A 14,836-nucleotide genomic window follows, 5' to 3' on the forward strand; every position below is an offset into this window, starting at 1 on the left:
CGGCAAATGTAAATACAGTCGTCCCTCTCTAATCCGGCACTTTATAATCCAGCACCCTCGATAAACCAGCACAATTTTCAGTAGCCAAAATGTCCTCTTCATGCACATTGCAGCAGTAAATCAGATTTGTTAATCCAGCACCCTCCCTAATCCAGCAGATTTTCGTGGCACAAATGGTGCCGGATTATAGAGGGACCACTGTACAACCTATGCATTGAAAATTCCTGTGTCGTGTGTTGTCACCTGCATGTATATACAATATATTGCTGTACAGTGGACAGCTGGATAACCAGCTCATCGTCACAAAGGGAGGTCGACTAGGTGGTGATGACGCATTTCTGCAAGCGTATCTCAGACTAAAGAAAAATGGTAGGAGTGCTGGCACTGGGTGACATGTGCTATGTGATGCTTGTTACTGTTACTGCTAATTGACTGTTACAAGCAGATGTTGTCTATTGGGCTCCCTTGCCAACCTGTGGGAACATGGGTTTGAGTTAATATATCCAGCTCCCTTGACTGCTTGGGTGGATGTGGGTGTGTGGGTATCATATCGCGGCGCGGGGTATGTGGGCGTGCAGGTACGTTTTTATGTGGGTGTGTGTGTATGTGGGTGTGTGTGTATGTGGGTGTGTGTGTATGTGGGTGTGCGGGTGTATGTGTATGTGGGTGCTCGGAGTGGGTGTGTGGTTATGTGGTTATGTGGTTATGTGGGTATGTGGGTGTGTGGGTATGTGGGTCCCCCCCCCCCCCGGTGTATGTTACACCAATAACCCCCTGTGCATATAGATGAGCGCTTTTTGTGCTCTTTTTTATGGAATTAGGGGCCGTCCTTAATTATCGATCTTTTACACGACGAGAAAAAGTTTCGTTTATATGTGGGTGGGTCAAGGGGAGTTTCGTTTTGAAAAATATTGATAGATGAGACATCAAGGCATTCTTGCTGTCAAGTCAATCTATTTTCGTTCGGGGGGGGGGGGGGGGGGGTCGTAACTAAATTGTTTCGTTTCGTGAAAATTATCGATAATGCCGGAGGGCCTTAGGAACTTAATTGTTTTCCATGTAAAAAGGTGCAAAAATTGGCTTTCTCTCTGTTTGGCAGACAATGTTGAGCAATGCAGCAGTGCACATACTTTTTGTACAAGACTCTACCTACATGGCACACTGTTAGGCTGCAGCAATGGGCAAGGCAGAGTGCAAGGCAGAGTGCAAGGCAGAGTGCAAGAATGAGTGTGACTATCAGTCACCTGCTTCATGAAACATTCCCAGGCTGTTGTATGGCGACGGATGACACTCAAGTTATCCCTCTTTGTTCTATTTGTTTGCTTTCACAATAGATACACATGTTTCCCAGGCACCTATGGACACATCACAGCGACCTGTATTGGCTATTACAATGGGCGACGTGGCTGGTATCGGACCAGAGATTGTGGCCAAAGTGCTGAGTCTGGCTGAAACTTGGCAGCTGTGCCGGCCAATCGTTGTCGGCAGCAAGCAGGCATTGGCGGCAGCCAACAAGATAACTGGCGGTACAATCGAGCCACTAGAGGTTAGTTTTCACTTACCAGGGCTGTCCTTGCAAGCACAGTCGTGGATCCCGCAGCCACTTGCCAGTGATGTCTTTGCAAGCGCAGTGGTGGGTCCAGGGGGCGCGAGAATGGCAAACACTATGCCCTTGCTCGGAAAACGGAACATAGAGATGCTATGACATGAACGCTGAGTCTTTACTTTCATATTTCTATACTGGATATGAGAGAGGCACACACACACACCGTGATGGGTGTATTAAGGCTCTCACTGCACACACGGGATCTAGTGGAAGGAAGTTGGTGCATCTGTTCACAGGATTTCATGCTGGTACGCAATGTCATACAATGTTACGCAATGTTACACAATCATCTGGAGATATCTAAGTGAAACTTGTTATGAATGTTGTTGATGCATGCCAATAGGTGCATAGTGCAAGTGACATCGACTGGACCTCCATTAGTTCATTCTTGGTAATCACAGACAGTGGATCAGTAACCCAGGGCCGTGTGCCAGTGATCACCAACGTAGAATGTGCCTATGAGCAGATTGCTCTTGGAAAGGTGAGCAGCCCCTCCTCAGAGTCCCCCCCCCCTCCCACCAACACTGCTTGCTAGTATAGGTATGTTTTGAGTTCAAAGTTGTATAATCGCAATCGTTTGAAGTACTCTGGTGTTCCCCTTCCATGTAGCATAGGTGTGTTGTATGGGCTGGTAGTTGAGTGCTAATTACAAGTATATTCTAGCAGAACTGACCCTGGGCCCCAGATTATGTAGCAGGCTTGCAGAGTATCAATGTCTGCACATCAGTGAGACAAGCATCACCAGCAGACCAGACGTATGGGACTTGGGCCATGTCAATTGTCGATCTCCTCTCCCCATGGATTATTCTTTGTATGTGTACAAGTAAAAATGCTCCTTTTGTTAATGTTATCTATAATATATACTGCAGGTGTCGCCATTGGCAGGTCGTTGTGCAGCCGAGTGGGTGATCAAGGCCGTGCAGCTGTGCGTCAGTGGAGAAGCTGACGCAATCGTCACTGCACCACTCAACAAAGAGTCCATGAACAAAGCTGGCTATGCATATGCTGGGCACACGGAGTTGCTGGTAAGTCCGGAAGGAGAAACAAGAGCTCAGGAAGAAAGGATATAGTAGATGCATCTGGCCCAAGTAGCTGGATCTGTCACCCCCCCCCCCCCCCCCCCCTGGGCCCCGACACAACCATCGATGACGTAACTTACGGGTGATTGAACTAAAAAATTATTTAAATACCAGGTAGATGAAGTGGTTGTGAAGCACGCCGAGCTCCTTTTACACACACTCCACTTCTCTACGCAGCACAGGTCTGCATTCGAGGTTGATTGATTCAAGCATCTTGCCAGCACCACTGGTGTCTTGTCGTGGTGTCTTGTCGTGGGTGGGGCAACAGAACTGGTACATTGTGCTGAATGTATCCGCCTTTCCATCAGCTCTTATTTCTCAATGCTGCTCTGAAAATTCAACTTCACTTCAGGAGATTATGCCACCCCAGAACGTTGACAAGATACTTTTCTATACCTCCCGAACTATGCAGCAACCTGAACCAGCTGTTCAGAGTGCAATAGCAGATGATGACATTATGCTTTATCACTTTCTCACTGGCGTCTACTCATACTTGTACTGCTTATAGATTAAAATTATTGTGATGATGTGATTATAATGGTTTAATGTGTGCATGCATCATGTCGTACTTTGTGGTACAGGCCAAACACAGTGGAGCACGCACATCACGGCTAATGCTAGCTTCAGAGAAGCTGAAGGTACATCTTTCCTTATTCCTTAAGGTCATTATTAGCTCTGTGCGGTACATGTATGTTCACAACCCGGCGACCTTTTAATGTCGCCAAGTTGTAAACAAACTAAGAAGTTGTAAACGTATCGTGCAAAGTTCTTTTTAATTTTTAATTTTAACTTCGGCCAGCGTGACTACTTCAAAGTACTACAGTAATCACTTCGTCTTGGGGGTTACCCGGGTTACCCGGGTTACCCGGGTTAGACATGCCGGGGAAGTTGCCATACTGATAAACTGGGGTGGTGAGCCCGCCTTTCAGCACCGGGAATACAGCTCGGGAATACAGCTCGCTCGACTCGTCTCTGCTGAGTGAAGAGGACCCACACCTTGATCTGGTGAGCTGCGTCGTGGGGATTTTGCAGTCAGATGTGCGACCGCAGGGCTCAAACCTGCGACCTCTCGGTGCAACGTTTTCAAAATCCATAGCGGCTGATCGAGAGGAATCTGGCCTCATAAAAGTAGTTGTTGCTACTTTTCAGGGGCGTAGCAGCTGGTCCGACCGGTCCGACCGGTCCGACCGGTCCGACCGGTCCGACCGGTCCGGCTTTGGCAGGACCACGTTTTTTTAACTTCATAAAAGTGCCCAGAATGCAGAATTTTGCACCCTAATTTCAAAATTGTCCCGCGGGGAGACCTTTTTGCCCCACACCCCTCCGGCCGGATCGCCCCCAACGGTGGTGCTACGCGCCTGCTTTTGTATGTGTGGCTTCGAATCTCGGTTCTGACAACATGTTACATCCATGACAAGTGGGAAGCCTCGGGCAAAGTGACTATATTTCCAAAGCTATGCAAAAAAACGCTGCTTTAGTAGCGTTTGGCTCTAGCCAGGGTCCACAGCGGTTTCGTTCGGTATGTGTCTGTGTGTTTGTGTTGTCGGGCATGTCTGGCGCGCCTTGTCGTACTTGTACCGTAGTGCTGTGTGTACATTTGTTACTATCCCGTACGTATCTCGTACCGTCAAAGACACTGAGCTGGCGACATATCTAATTACCATGTAGGTGTTTCAACGCCAGGCCAGGATCATATTTAATGAGAGGGCTTGAAAGCTCAGGAGCCCTCACTGTGTTTTGTTTTACCTAGGTAATCACGTGTGCTATTAGAACTGATAGAAACGTCTTTGCAATACAAAAACATATGCTCGATAATCGTGCAAAGACGTTTCTTAGGCTGTGTTTACATGAGACTTTTCAAGCCGGGTTGAAAGTCTGTACAGTGAGAAAAATAGGTGGGTGTTTGCATGAAGACAGTTGACCTGGGGCACTTACTGGTATGCCGACAAACAAAAGTCCACTTCTAGAATCCCGCATGGTCACGTGACTGCTTTTGCGCGAAATTTGCCTGTGCAGTGTGTACAGTATTGTTTATTCCTCCTGTCCAAACCAGTCCAAACCAGTCCAAACCTGTCCAAACAACCAGCTATGTAAGTATGGCGCGAAATACACACCGAAGTATGGTAGTATGATTTCTCGATTTCAACCCGGGTTAAGTGCAATGCGTCATGTAAACGCTCCAATCTATCTGCGTACAAGGCGGGTTGGAATTTGGCCGGGTCGAACTCGACCCGGGTTGAAACGCCTCATATAAACACTGCCTATTAGTTACCCTGTAACCCTTTTTTTCCGTTTTCCAAAATTGTATTACCACAAAGAATGCAACGACCCCGACTTCACCCCAGATAGGTGTGCTTTTATGAACCATCGGTTACTGACTATCGACTGCACTTTCATTGAATGGCCTGAAAAAAACACCAAAAATCGACAAATGAGTAGGGGGCCAGGGTTTTTTTTACAGGGGCACTCAATCAGAGTAGGGGGGGGGGGGGGGGGCTCCAGTCCCCCCCCCCCCTACTCCTTTGCCAATAATAAGTACAGGGTTCTAGCCAAAGGGGTAGGGGGGGTGCTACCCCCCCCCCCCCTACCCCTTTGCCTTTGGCTAGAACCCTGTACTTGTTATAGTTATGGAGTGAAGTAACCTATTGCATGAGATAAGTTACGTAAGCATGACTTGCTGGCTTGAGTCAATGCGTATTTCCAATCCTCATTGCAAGAGCAATGCCATTGCTCAGGTCTCGGGTTCTTGGATTCTCTGCTTCTTCTTTCTGATGACAGGTAGTTCATGCTACCGGTCACTGCAGCCTGGCTGATGTTCCTAGCAAACTCACTGTAGAGCGACTGTCTGATACGATTGTCATGGCTGGCGAGTTTCTTCACCAGCAGGGCATGGCAAAGCCGCGCATAGCAATCGCTGGCCTCAATCCACATGCCGGCGATGGAGGTGAGAAGTTGAGAATTGTCCGTTTACTTGATACCAATGACGTATAAGATTTCCGGTGGCTGGGGTGCTGGTCCTTGACAGTGATCATCTAGGTATGGCATGCAGTAGACTGGTAACGTGTAGAATGACTGTCTTGCCCCCAGGCTTACTTCACTGTAGAATGACTGTCTTGCCCCCAGGCTTACTTCACTGTAGAATGACTGTCTTGCCCCTAGGCTTACTTCACTGTAGAATGACTGTCTTGCCCCCAGGCTTACTTCACTATAGAATGACTGTCTTGCCCCCAGGCTTACTTCACTGCTCAGAGCCTTAGACGGTGTTACACGTGACATCTCAAGCCCCAGACCCTTCATCACTGATGTGTGATACCCATGTTGAAGGTGGACGGAATGGGGCATGCACACTGCTGTCACTGGAGAAGCGTATCGTTGCCTCTCACCAGGTTTGCACGGGTGTAAGATGATGTTCAGTAAAATGGTCTGTGTTGCATGACTCCCACACTTGGGTCACATGACTGTCACACTTGGGTCACATGATTCCTACACTTGGATCACATGACTTCCACATTTGGGTCACATGACTGCCACACTTGGGTCACATGACTTCCTATGCTTGGGTCACTTGACTCCTACGCTTGTGCGGCAACACCATAATAAGTATGTGCAGCCCCCCCCCCCCCTCCCCAATGTGTCATTCCATTCTACTTCTGTGCCCTTGCCTCTAGGTCTGTTTGGAGATGAGGAGCGTACAGTTCTGGCGCCGGCAATAGCTAAGTGCCGTGCACTCGGCCATAGCTGGACTGTTAGTGATCCTATTCCATCGGACACTCTCTTCTGTCGCACACTGAAAGGAGAGTTTGACATTGTGGTAAGTTGCATAGCCAGCAATCGCATGTCATCTCGTACATTGAAAATCAACATAATTTTGCGAATCGACCTTTTTTTCGGGATCACTTTTCAACGAGGACGAAGCAAAGTCGGCCGAACGAAGCCTAGAGGAAGAAAATCACCCTCTCCACTTCACTATCACGATACTGACATAGATACGAGATGAAACAACTAAAAAATCCACAAGAAAACTGTACGACCATCATCGCGATGAAGTTTGGTCTGAGAATTTCTATCACGATCAAAAATGTACGAGGAGCACTCAAAAATCAGCCACAGACGTACCTTTATCGCTCTCTACTCCTTTTTCAAGGCACAAAAGTCGACTCTCCACTTTCAAACCAGGAACCAGACATACCAGTGGTCTTTTTCAGCTGCTCCACGAGCGCAGGAAATGTTCACCAAGGGGCGCAGAGCAGCTTCCATTCCAGAAAAAATAGCTAAAATACGAGTGAGACTGCATGCCTGAGTACATGTATGAGTACATGCAGAAAATAGTCAATTTCAGCGTTTCTGCTCCAAACAGCAACTAGCTTCGACTAGAAACAAAGATTACACCAAAGGATCAAACAACAACCATTTTCTGCAGTTTTTTTGCAGATGGCTTCCTTGTGCTTGGCCCAGCACGCCAAAAATCACACCTCGGAGGAGTACAAAAATTACAACTCTCAAATGTCCTCGATTGCTGGCCATGGGAAGGGTGGGGGGGGGGGGGTACCATGTGCCTGCATGTGCAGTGATAGCCATGAGGAGCAAAAGGTTGCAACTCCGAATTTTTCGCTTGCACAAGCATCACTCCGAGTTGCAACCGACCTAATCTCGGCTGCTCAGGCATGTCAGATGATAGAGTGCCATCTGGACATGTCTGAGAGCATTCCGAATGAATAACACCGGTACTAGTTAGCAGGTGCTAGTGTTGGCGTGTTGGTGTTGTAACGTTTGAAATGTGGCATGATGATCAGTGAGCATTCCCTTTGTCCCTTGACCCCCCCCCCCCCACCACTTGTTACTGGTATGTTCCCATTGTGTGTTGAGCACTGATGTAGCTATGTATCATACATTGTGTGTTGAGCACTGATGTAGCTATGCATCCATTGTGTGTTGAGCACTGATGTAGCTATGTATCGTCCATTGTGTGTTGAGCACTGATGTAGCTATGTATCATCCATTGTGTTGAGTGCACACAGTAGGCAGGCTTAGCCCCACTTAACGGATACGGGAACGTGGATGATACACATAAAGTTCATGCAATGGACCCAGGTTGGCAATGTTGTATTTAGTCACACGGAACAACGGAACAAACAGAGGTCATGATGCAGCAAAAGGCCCAAACTTGGCCAAAGACAAAGCTTCGAAGCTCATCGAATATGTTGATTCCGTGCTTCGAAAACTTCTTTAGCTGAGCACACTCACAGCTTGCACAATGCGCTCCATTCTGATTTCCACTAGCGTTCTGGCGGAACGTGGGTGAGCCTCCATACACGGTATGTGGTGTATCAGAAAATGGCTGTACGTGAGTCACTGAGTAGCACGTGGTACACACACGTAAAGTACACACGGACTACGTGGGACTAAACATCCCTACTGTGTGTTGAGCAGATAGCTATATATCATCCACTATGTTGTGTGTACACATATTGTGTGTTGAGCAGATAGCTATGTATCATGATCAGGGCCACATTCCCGCTAAGCTAACAGATTTTGGAAGCACAGTGAATGTGACGCTTGGATTGCCCATCATACGGACCAGTGTTGATCACGGCACAGCATTTGGTAAGTTAGTGAACGTCTGTATGTGTATGTGTGTGTGTGTGTGTGCGCGTGCGTGCGTGTGTGTGTGTGTGTGTGTGTGTGTGTGTGTGTGTGTGTGTGTGTGTGTGTGTGTGTGTGTGTGTATGTGTGAGCACATGTGTGTATGTACAGTGTGCATGTGCGCATGTACATGTACATGTGTGTGTATGTGTCAATGTATATAATGTGTGTGGGGGTCGATGTGTACATGTGTGTACATGTGTGTACATGTGTGTACATGTGTGTACATGTGTGTACATGTGTGTACATGTGTGTACATGTGTGTACATGTGTGTACATGTGTGTACATGTGTGTACATGTGTAATCGTGAGTGCGTGATAGCCTACTGATAGGTCTGCATGTCTGGCTGTGCAGTCTACGCAGGCTATGCACCATAGTATCAGTGTAGATGCATTCTTGGTCCTGCAAATGGTCATGGGCAGTGAATTATCCGAAAATGCGCTGCAAAGCTTCTTCTGAACTTGTTTGCACAAATTTATCAGGCGTGCAAAGTACTACCTTTTCCTGGACAATTGCCGTCCGTGCTGTCCGTGCACTCACCCAATAGGCAATAGGGCTTGAAGGCAATGACATCAGTAGTACAAAAAATACTGTGTCTTAGTCAAAGTGGACCTACTCTGACCATAAAAGGAAGTTCAGTATGTGATGGAATATGGTGGGCAGGTCGATTGTGTAGCATGCACGTGTGAATGTTCTATAGCAAGAGGCAGTTCTGGATGGGTAGGGCCCAGTCCTCCAGTCACTACCAGAGTCACCCTACTGTGACGGACAACCACACAAACTGACTGAAATGTTTGTGGATACGTACAAAAAGCAGCGGCGGATCCAGAGTTCAGCTGAGGGGAGGGCGCGGGTAATACTCATGACAGGGAACCCATGCGGTACATGTATTTTGTACACATTACGACATAGAAGGCAATCATTCTGGCAACGGCATCCTTATGGTACTGGACGGCCTCGTGGTCCACCGCTTCACCGCACGTGTGCTTGAAGTCACTATGTACCTTGCTGATGAAGTATTCACCTCTGGTTGATCCTAGTCGATGCAATGTAGGAAACAGGACGCACGGCGCACAAAAAAACGCCTTCCTCGCCAGCCTTTCCGGAATAGGCAAGCCCCTCAAACCTGTCAAACCACTTCAGTAGCAGCGAGCGAGTGGAAGTACCTGTCTTTCGGCGGCTGTCGGGATAATCCCTAGATGGCAACACCGTCTGCTTATCAGGCTTCCGGTTCCCAGGTATGTTGCGCTTTTCTGCATCGCTGAGAGTTGCACCACCAATAGCTGCATCAACAGCATCCGAGTAACTTCGCTGCGTAGCAGTGCCACCAGCCACATTCGTGACAGTCACAACGTCATCATCTGCGATAGTTTCAACAGGTAAACGCTCCTGACTCGCATCACTACTACTGACAGTCCCACCATCGTCGTCAGAATCTACTTCGGATTCCATTTGGGGAAGATCAGAGTCTGAGCAGACCTCGATCTCAGGATCTTTGCTGTGGTCCGAATTCTCCTCCAAAGACAGATCGCTCGACTGAGCAGCTGACGAAGCGCAAGTTTGCTTTGCGAAAAATCCGTGGAGAGTTTGTTGGCTCCCTGGCCGCTTGGGCGGGCGGTGCGCCATCCCCTTCACCGACTTAGCTATACAAGTTCGTCAACTGAACACTAATTTCAAAACTAAAAGTCAACCAAAGTCTAAGGGCATGTTCGATTGGTAGGATCAGGATCCCGATCCACCGGATCCACTGGATTCGTACCCTTTCGATTGGTCGAATCCGGATCCGGATCCTTCGGATTTGGATCCGGTCAACCCACCTCGGGGAGCAGGGTTGACCGAATCCAACGGATCCAAATGTGATCTTTGTGCGTATATGGCGGGTAAAAATCATTTTTGTACACATTGTGGTACCCACACGTGGATGGAGATAGAGCTTGTTGACTTTTTGTACGACGCACGCGATGAGTACGACGTTCACCCTTTTGGGTGACTTGTGACCGCCATTGTCAACATGGCAACAGTCAAGGTCCATAATAAAGTGTTCAGTTGAATCTGAAGGATCCGACGGATCTGAGATCTGGATCCCGATCCTTACCAATCGAACGTGCCGTGAGAGAACAACTATTCCGTGTTCAGAAGAACTTTCTTATCGGACACTAGAAACTACTTGTCACAGCATGTGCAAACACTTGCGCAACTGCCCACGTGCACGCACTAAAAAAATCGAAATATTTGAGGGGAGGGTGCGCGCCCACCGCGCCCTCCCCTAGATCCGCCTCTGCTTTAAAAGAGATCCAAGTGGGTCCAAACTGAATCAGCATTGAGATAACTCTGGGCTGGCTGTGGTGACGCAGCCTCACTTTCAAGCCCTATACTATGCAATAGACAATGTAAGAGAGTAAGCAAGACTGCAAGACTGCAAGACTATGGCTTTGATTCAAACAACTACAAGTTTATACTAAGGTCGGGACCTCAGTCTCCAAACACCTGATGGTCAAAGATCACCGCAGAAATGCTAGGCCAATATCCCCAGTCCCCGCATAACCTCCACACATACACGTACATGTAGTACGTTCATAGAATAGATCAGTCCAGCAAGGAAATGTGCTCACTTAGCTCAGTCCCGAAGGTGGTTGCATTTCCCTGTGTAGGTGCGGATTTTGCAGTCAGCTGCTTTCTTCTTGACTGAATCATCTTTATTCTGTTTGTCTCTCTGTCTCTCTGTCTGTCTGTCTCTCTGTCTCTCTGTCTCTCTGTCTCTCTGTCTGTCTGTCTCTCTCTCTCTCTCTCTCTCTCTCTCTCTCTCTCTCTCTCTCTCTCTCTCTCTCTCTCTCTCTCTCTCTCTATCTCTCTCTCTCTCTCTCTCCCATTTTGTGCAGACATCGCAGGCAAGGGTATAGCAGATTCAGCAAACCTCCTCCATGCCATCCGCCTGGCAGCTAGAATGGCAAGGAAATGATGGTGGTGCGTGTAGCCGGCCGCCTATGTGAGTATCAGCCGGGAACGTGTGACACTGCACGGATACCAGTGACTGATGGACAATAAGTCATACTCACTGACCAGAGTCCTCATGATTTCATTTTCCTACTTTACATTACTCTCTTTTCTCTCATTCAAGCGATTGTTCAGCAAAGACAATGCTACATGTATGGTCACGGCATTCTGTGGGCTGGTACACTTCAATCAGTGACAAACATGCAAGAGAATACAGTGGGACCTGAAACCTGCGCCCGCTCAATGTACAGTGTACTAGCCAAATGTACTAGCCGAATCAGCTCTCATTTCAAAGGCGTCCTATGATTGAAGATTGAAGGCTGATAATTTGTACCTCCGAGCCAAGGTGCTGCCTAAAGGTGTCCTCGAATTCTAGGCATCGGAATTTCCCAAGTGTCCTTTCTGAGGATAACAGTTAGGCCCCGCTGTGGTAGTAATGATCCACGTACTCCATGTACGGATAGTGTGCTGGATTGTGTAGGTTGTATGCACATGCTGGACCACGTCAGCCTCAGGTTATCTATTCTCATCAATATCTCAATATCAACTCGTGATGGAAATGACTGTGAATCGTACTTTTGTTACCAAGGATGGTGATTTGCCAAAATTGATGAGTCCAGCACTAGTTCATAGCTGTTCCCTGGACTCCAATCTTGTTCACGGTCATTTTTGATTGCAGTTTGATGATCACATCTAAGAGTATCCCATCCACTGCCGGTGTGGTTTTCAGGCCGTCATTCTTGAACACGTCTACATGGTCCAGGAGTGCCATGATGCCCCTGCGTCTTGTTCTAGCCCTGCTTCGTTTGCGATGTTCTGCTTTTAAAATTTCTTTGTATTGAGTGACCACTGACCAGCAATATAGAACAACGCACATGATGATGTATTCTAATGACCACCATTAACTTCAGCAACGTTTGTCTCAAGACATTAAAATGTAAGGAGGATGGTGGTCATGAGACTATGTCATCATTTGGGGTGTTTTCAGTGTATTGCCCGCATCATAAGCACTGGCTGGTCACTCAATGCAAAGATGATGATGTCATTGACGTAACCACTTACGTGTGACTATCGGCCAGCAATGCAGTGCGTGTCTGGTCCCATACCCTCGGGAATATAATTATAAGCATGTTCTTGCAGTACTTGGAGTACAACCAAAAGGCAAAGTACTTCACAACAAGTTTCCTGGCAGGGCTCAGTTGAGGGTTACACCTGGGATATGGGTAGATATTGAAAGTACTCCTAGTCCAGACGTTCTGCCACGATGGCGCGATGGCGGGGCAAAACTGTCCGATAGAGGGGCATATGAATTGGAACGAAATCTGTTGCAAGCGGGCAAGCATCACCAAAAACCGAGGACCTTTCCTAACAAAAAAGCGACCAGGTTTTCTTGTGCTATCCAAGGACACGTCTATAGCCGTGGGCTATTCGGCAGTTACACCCGTTTGGTTGAGAGGCTCATCTCCTCTCCACTGACTCCGAGGCACTTGTGAAGTTGTGCATTTGACACTAAAAAATATCAATTGCACAATTTCGCAAGTGCCTCAGAGTCAGTGGAGAGGAGATGAGGCTTTCAACCAAACGGGTGTGTAACTGCCGAATAGCCCTAGGCACAAGAAAATCCGTCACGTGACATAGCGACGAACTTACTTGGTCCACAGTATGCAGTGTGGTTTGTAGTTCTGGTTGTTTGCGTTGCTGGATATGAACTGAAAGAAAAAAAAATTATAGTTCATGTGTTCCGAGTTCACGTACATGAGGCTAATTAATTAGTAGCAGAGCCGGGGTAAACGTTGAAGTGGAGTTCGCTTTTCTTTAGGAAAGGTAGACTGCTTGATCAACCGAATCTCTTTGCTACACTGTCGAAGAAGACCGAGAGAAAAAGAGTCGGAGAGATCTGACTTTGAGTATTGCGGAAAGTGTGGTAATCATAGTCTAGGGAAAGCAGCATCCAGGAGTTTGGCTCAACACTATCTGGAAACTTATCATTCAAGGGCTGCTTCTTTTGCCCGTTCATATCACGGTATGAGCGGAGAATCTTTTGACATCTTACTTTGAAGCACTGTAGTAGCATGACATGGTTTGGGGCATGATGGCATGATGGGGCTAAAAACATGCACCTGTACGTTTGTGGGAAATTTGTGCCCCCTCCCCTCCCCTCCCCTCCCCCTCCCTTTGATCATGATCCTGGCTACGCCCCATCTTCGGTCCTACCATCACCTTCAACCTTCCCGGGAAGCGGCTGTTGGTTTGGGAGCTGGAGATTGTGTGTGAGAGCTAGGTGTCAGGTCGTTGCCAACGAAATATCTGAGCAGTCTATCCGTTTTGTGCTTAGCTATCACATTTTCTGACTGTTTGTATTATCTTCACAGTTACAGTAGTGGACAGCACTACTGTTCTCATAACTCATACCCATGTGCCCGTTTTCATTTTATACACGGCAGACTTCTTATTTTCATCATTCTCATCCAACTCCTCTGCTCCTCCGTTCCGACAATTCCATCATTGTCACTCTCACCATTGCCATCCGTATCACCTCCATCAGTCTCGCCGTCCAAGTCGTGGTATTCCGTGTCATTACCGTCTCCGTCACTTCCTTGTTAGACCTTTGCCCATTTGCCAGTTGCCATCACTGCCTTTTCAACACATGGGTGGGTGGTGGGTGGTGGCTCTGGTCACTGGAATCCGAGGTAGTGGCACCACTCAGTGACTGCCACAAGTCAAGGACTTACAAAATGTAGGTTAGACTTCTCTGCAAGGCTCACCGCAACTGCCAGCTCAGAAGATTCGAGGTCGTTGGGCGCATACCAGCTACGAGTAGATCTACAGTACATGCGCCAGTTCACGTGACATCCCAGTAATCACAGATTACGACAGTGCCTAGACTATGGGCCTAGTATGGCTATGGTGTCTGGCGTGGCATTCACGTGCAACAAGATCGGATTTCATTCCGCATTAACCGCGGCACACATCCGTTTTCCACAAAAAATATCCGGATAGGTGAGGGCACCGGGTAATCGAACACAGATGCAGTCAACTTCGCTAATAACGACTGCGGATATAACGACAATTCGCGAATAACGACAGAATTTCCATGCCCAGAGCAAAGTCCCATCCAACTGTAATACATAGAATGAGACTTCGGGTATAACGGCACTTCGCGAATAAGGACACTTTTCTGATGCCCCGCCGAGTGTCGTTATAAGCGAAGTTGACTGTACTGTACACAAAGACTTTAAGTGTCTGAAGTCCTTGCCGCAATACGAGTACCCTATTACACAACAAGGGCAGAGCGTAGACCTACTACACAAGGCATACTGTATGTATGCAGGACATAAAATAATGCTGTAAATCCGTAACGAACGATTTTCTTCCGGATGGCGAGGGCTCCGGATAAAAGAGGACCGGATAAGCGAGGTGTGACTGCACTCGATCGTAGAGTAGCTTTGCGCACTGCACCGTACACTACGCACGTGTGCCACGTACAAAAAAAATAATGCTGAGCTCGATCGT

General features: G+C 47.7%; 1 protein-coding gene across 1 annotated transcript in view; it reads left to right on the forward strand.

Moving 5' to 3' along the window:
- Nucleotides 1-12,117, forward strand: part of LOC135822356 (uncharacterized) — a 53,998-nt gene extending 41,881 nt beyond the window's left edge. Inside the window, exons 11-19 of the mRNA XM_065335102.1 lie at nt 275-369; nt 1,335-1,546; nt 1,950-2,087; nt 2,476-2,631; nt 3,267-3,323; nt 5,464-5,629; nt 6,354-6,496; nt 8,169-8,289; nt 11,209-12,117. Of these exons, the coding sequence (XP_065191174.1) occupies nt 275-369; nt 1,335-1,546; nt 1,950-2,087; nt 2,476-2,631; nt 3,267-3,323; nt 5,464-5,629; nt 6,354-6,496; nt 8,169-8,289; nt 11,209-11,288 (1,168 nt within the window). The 3' untranslated portion in view covers nt 11,289-12,117. The remainder of the gene's footprint in view (nt 1-274; nt 370-1,334; nt 1,547-1,949; nt 2,088-2,475; nt 2,632-3,266; nt 3,324-5,463; nt 5,630-6,353; nt 6,497-8,168; nt 8,290-11,208) is intronic.
- The last annotated feature ends 2,719 nt before the right edge of the window (nt 12,118-14,836 follow it).

The sequence above is a fragment of the Sycon ciliatum genome, chromosome 1 (genome assembly GCF_964019385.1).
Source record: "Sycon ciliatum chromosome 1, ocSycCili1.1, whole genome shotgun sequence".
Lineage (NCBI taxonomy): Eukaryota > Metazoa > Porifera > Calcarea > Leucosolenida > Sycettidae > Sycon > Sycon ciliatum.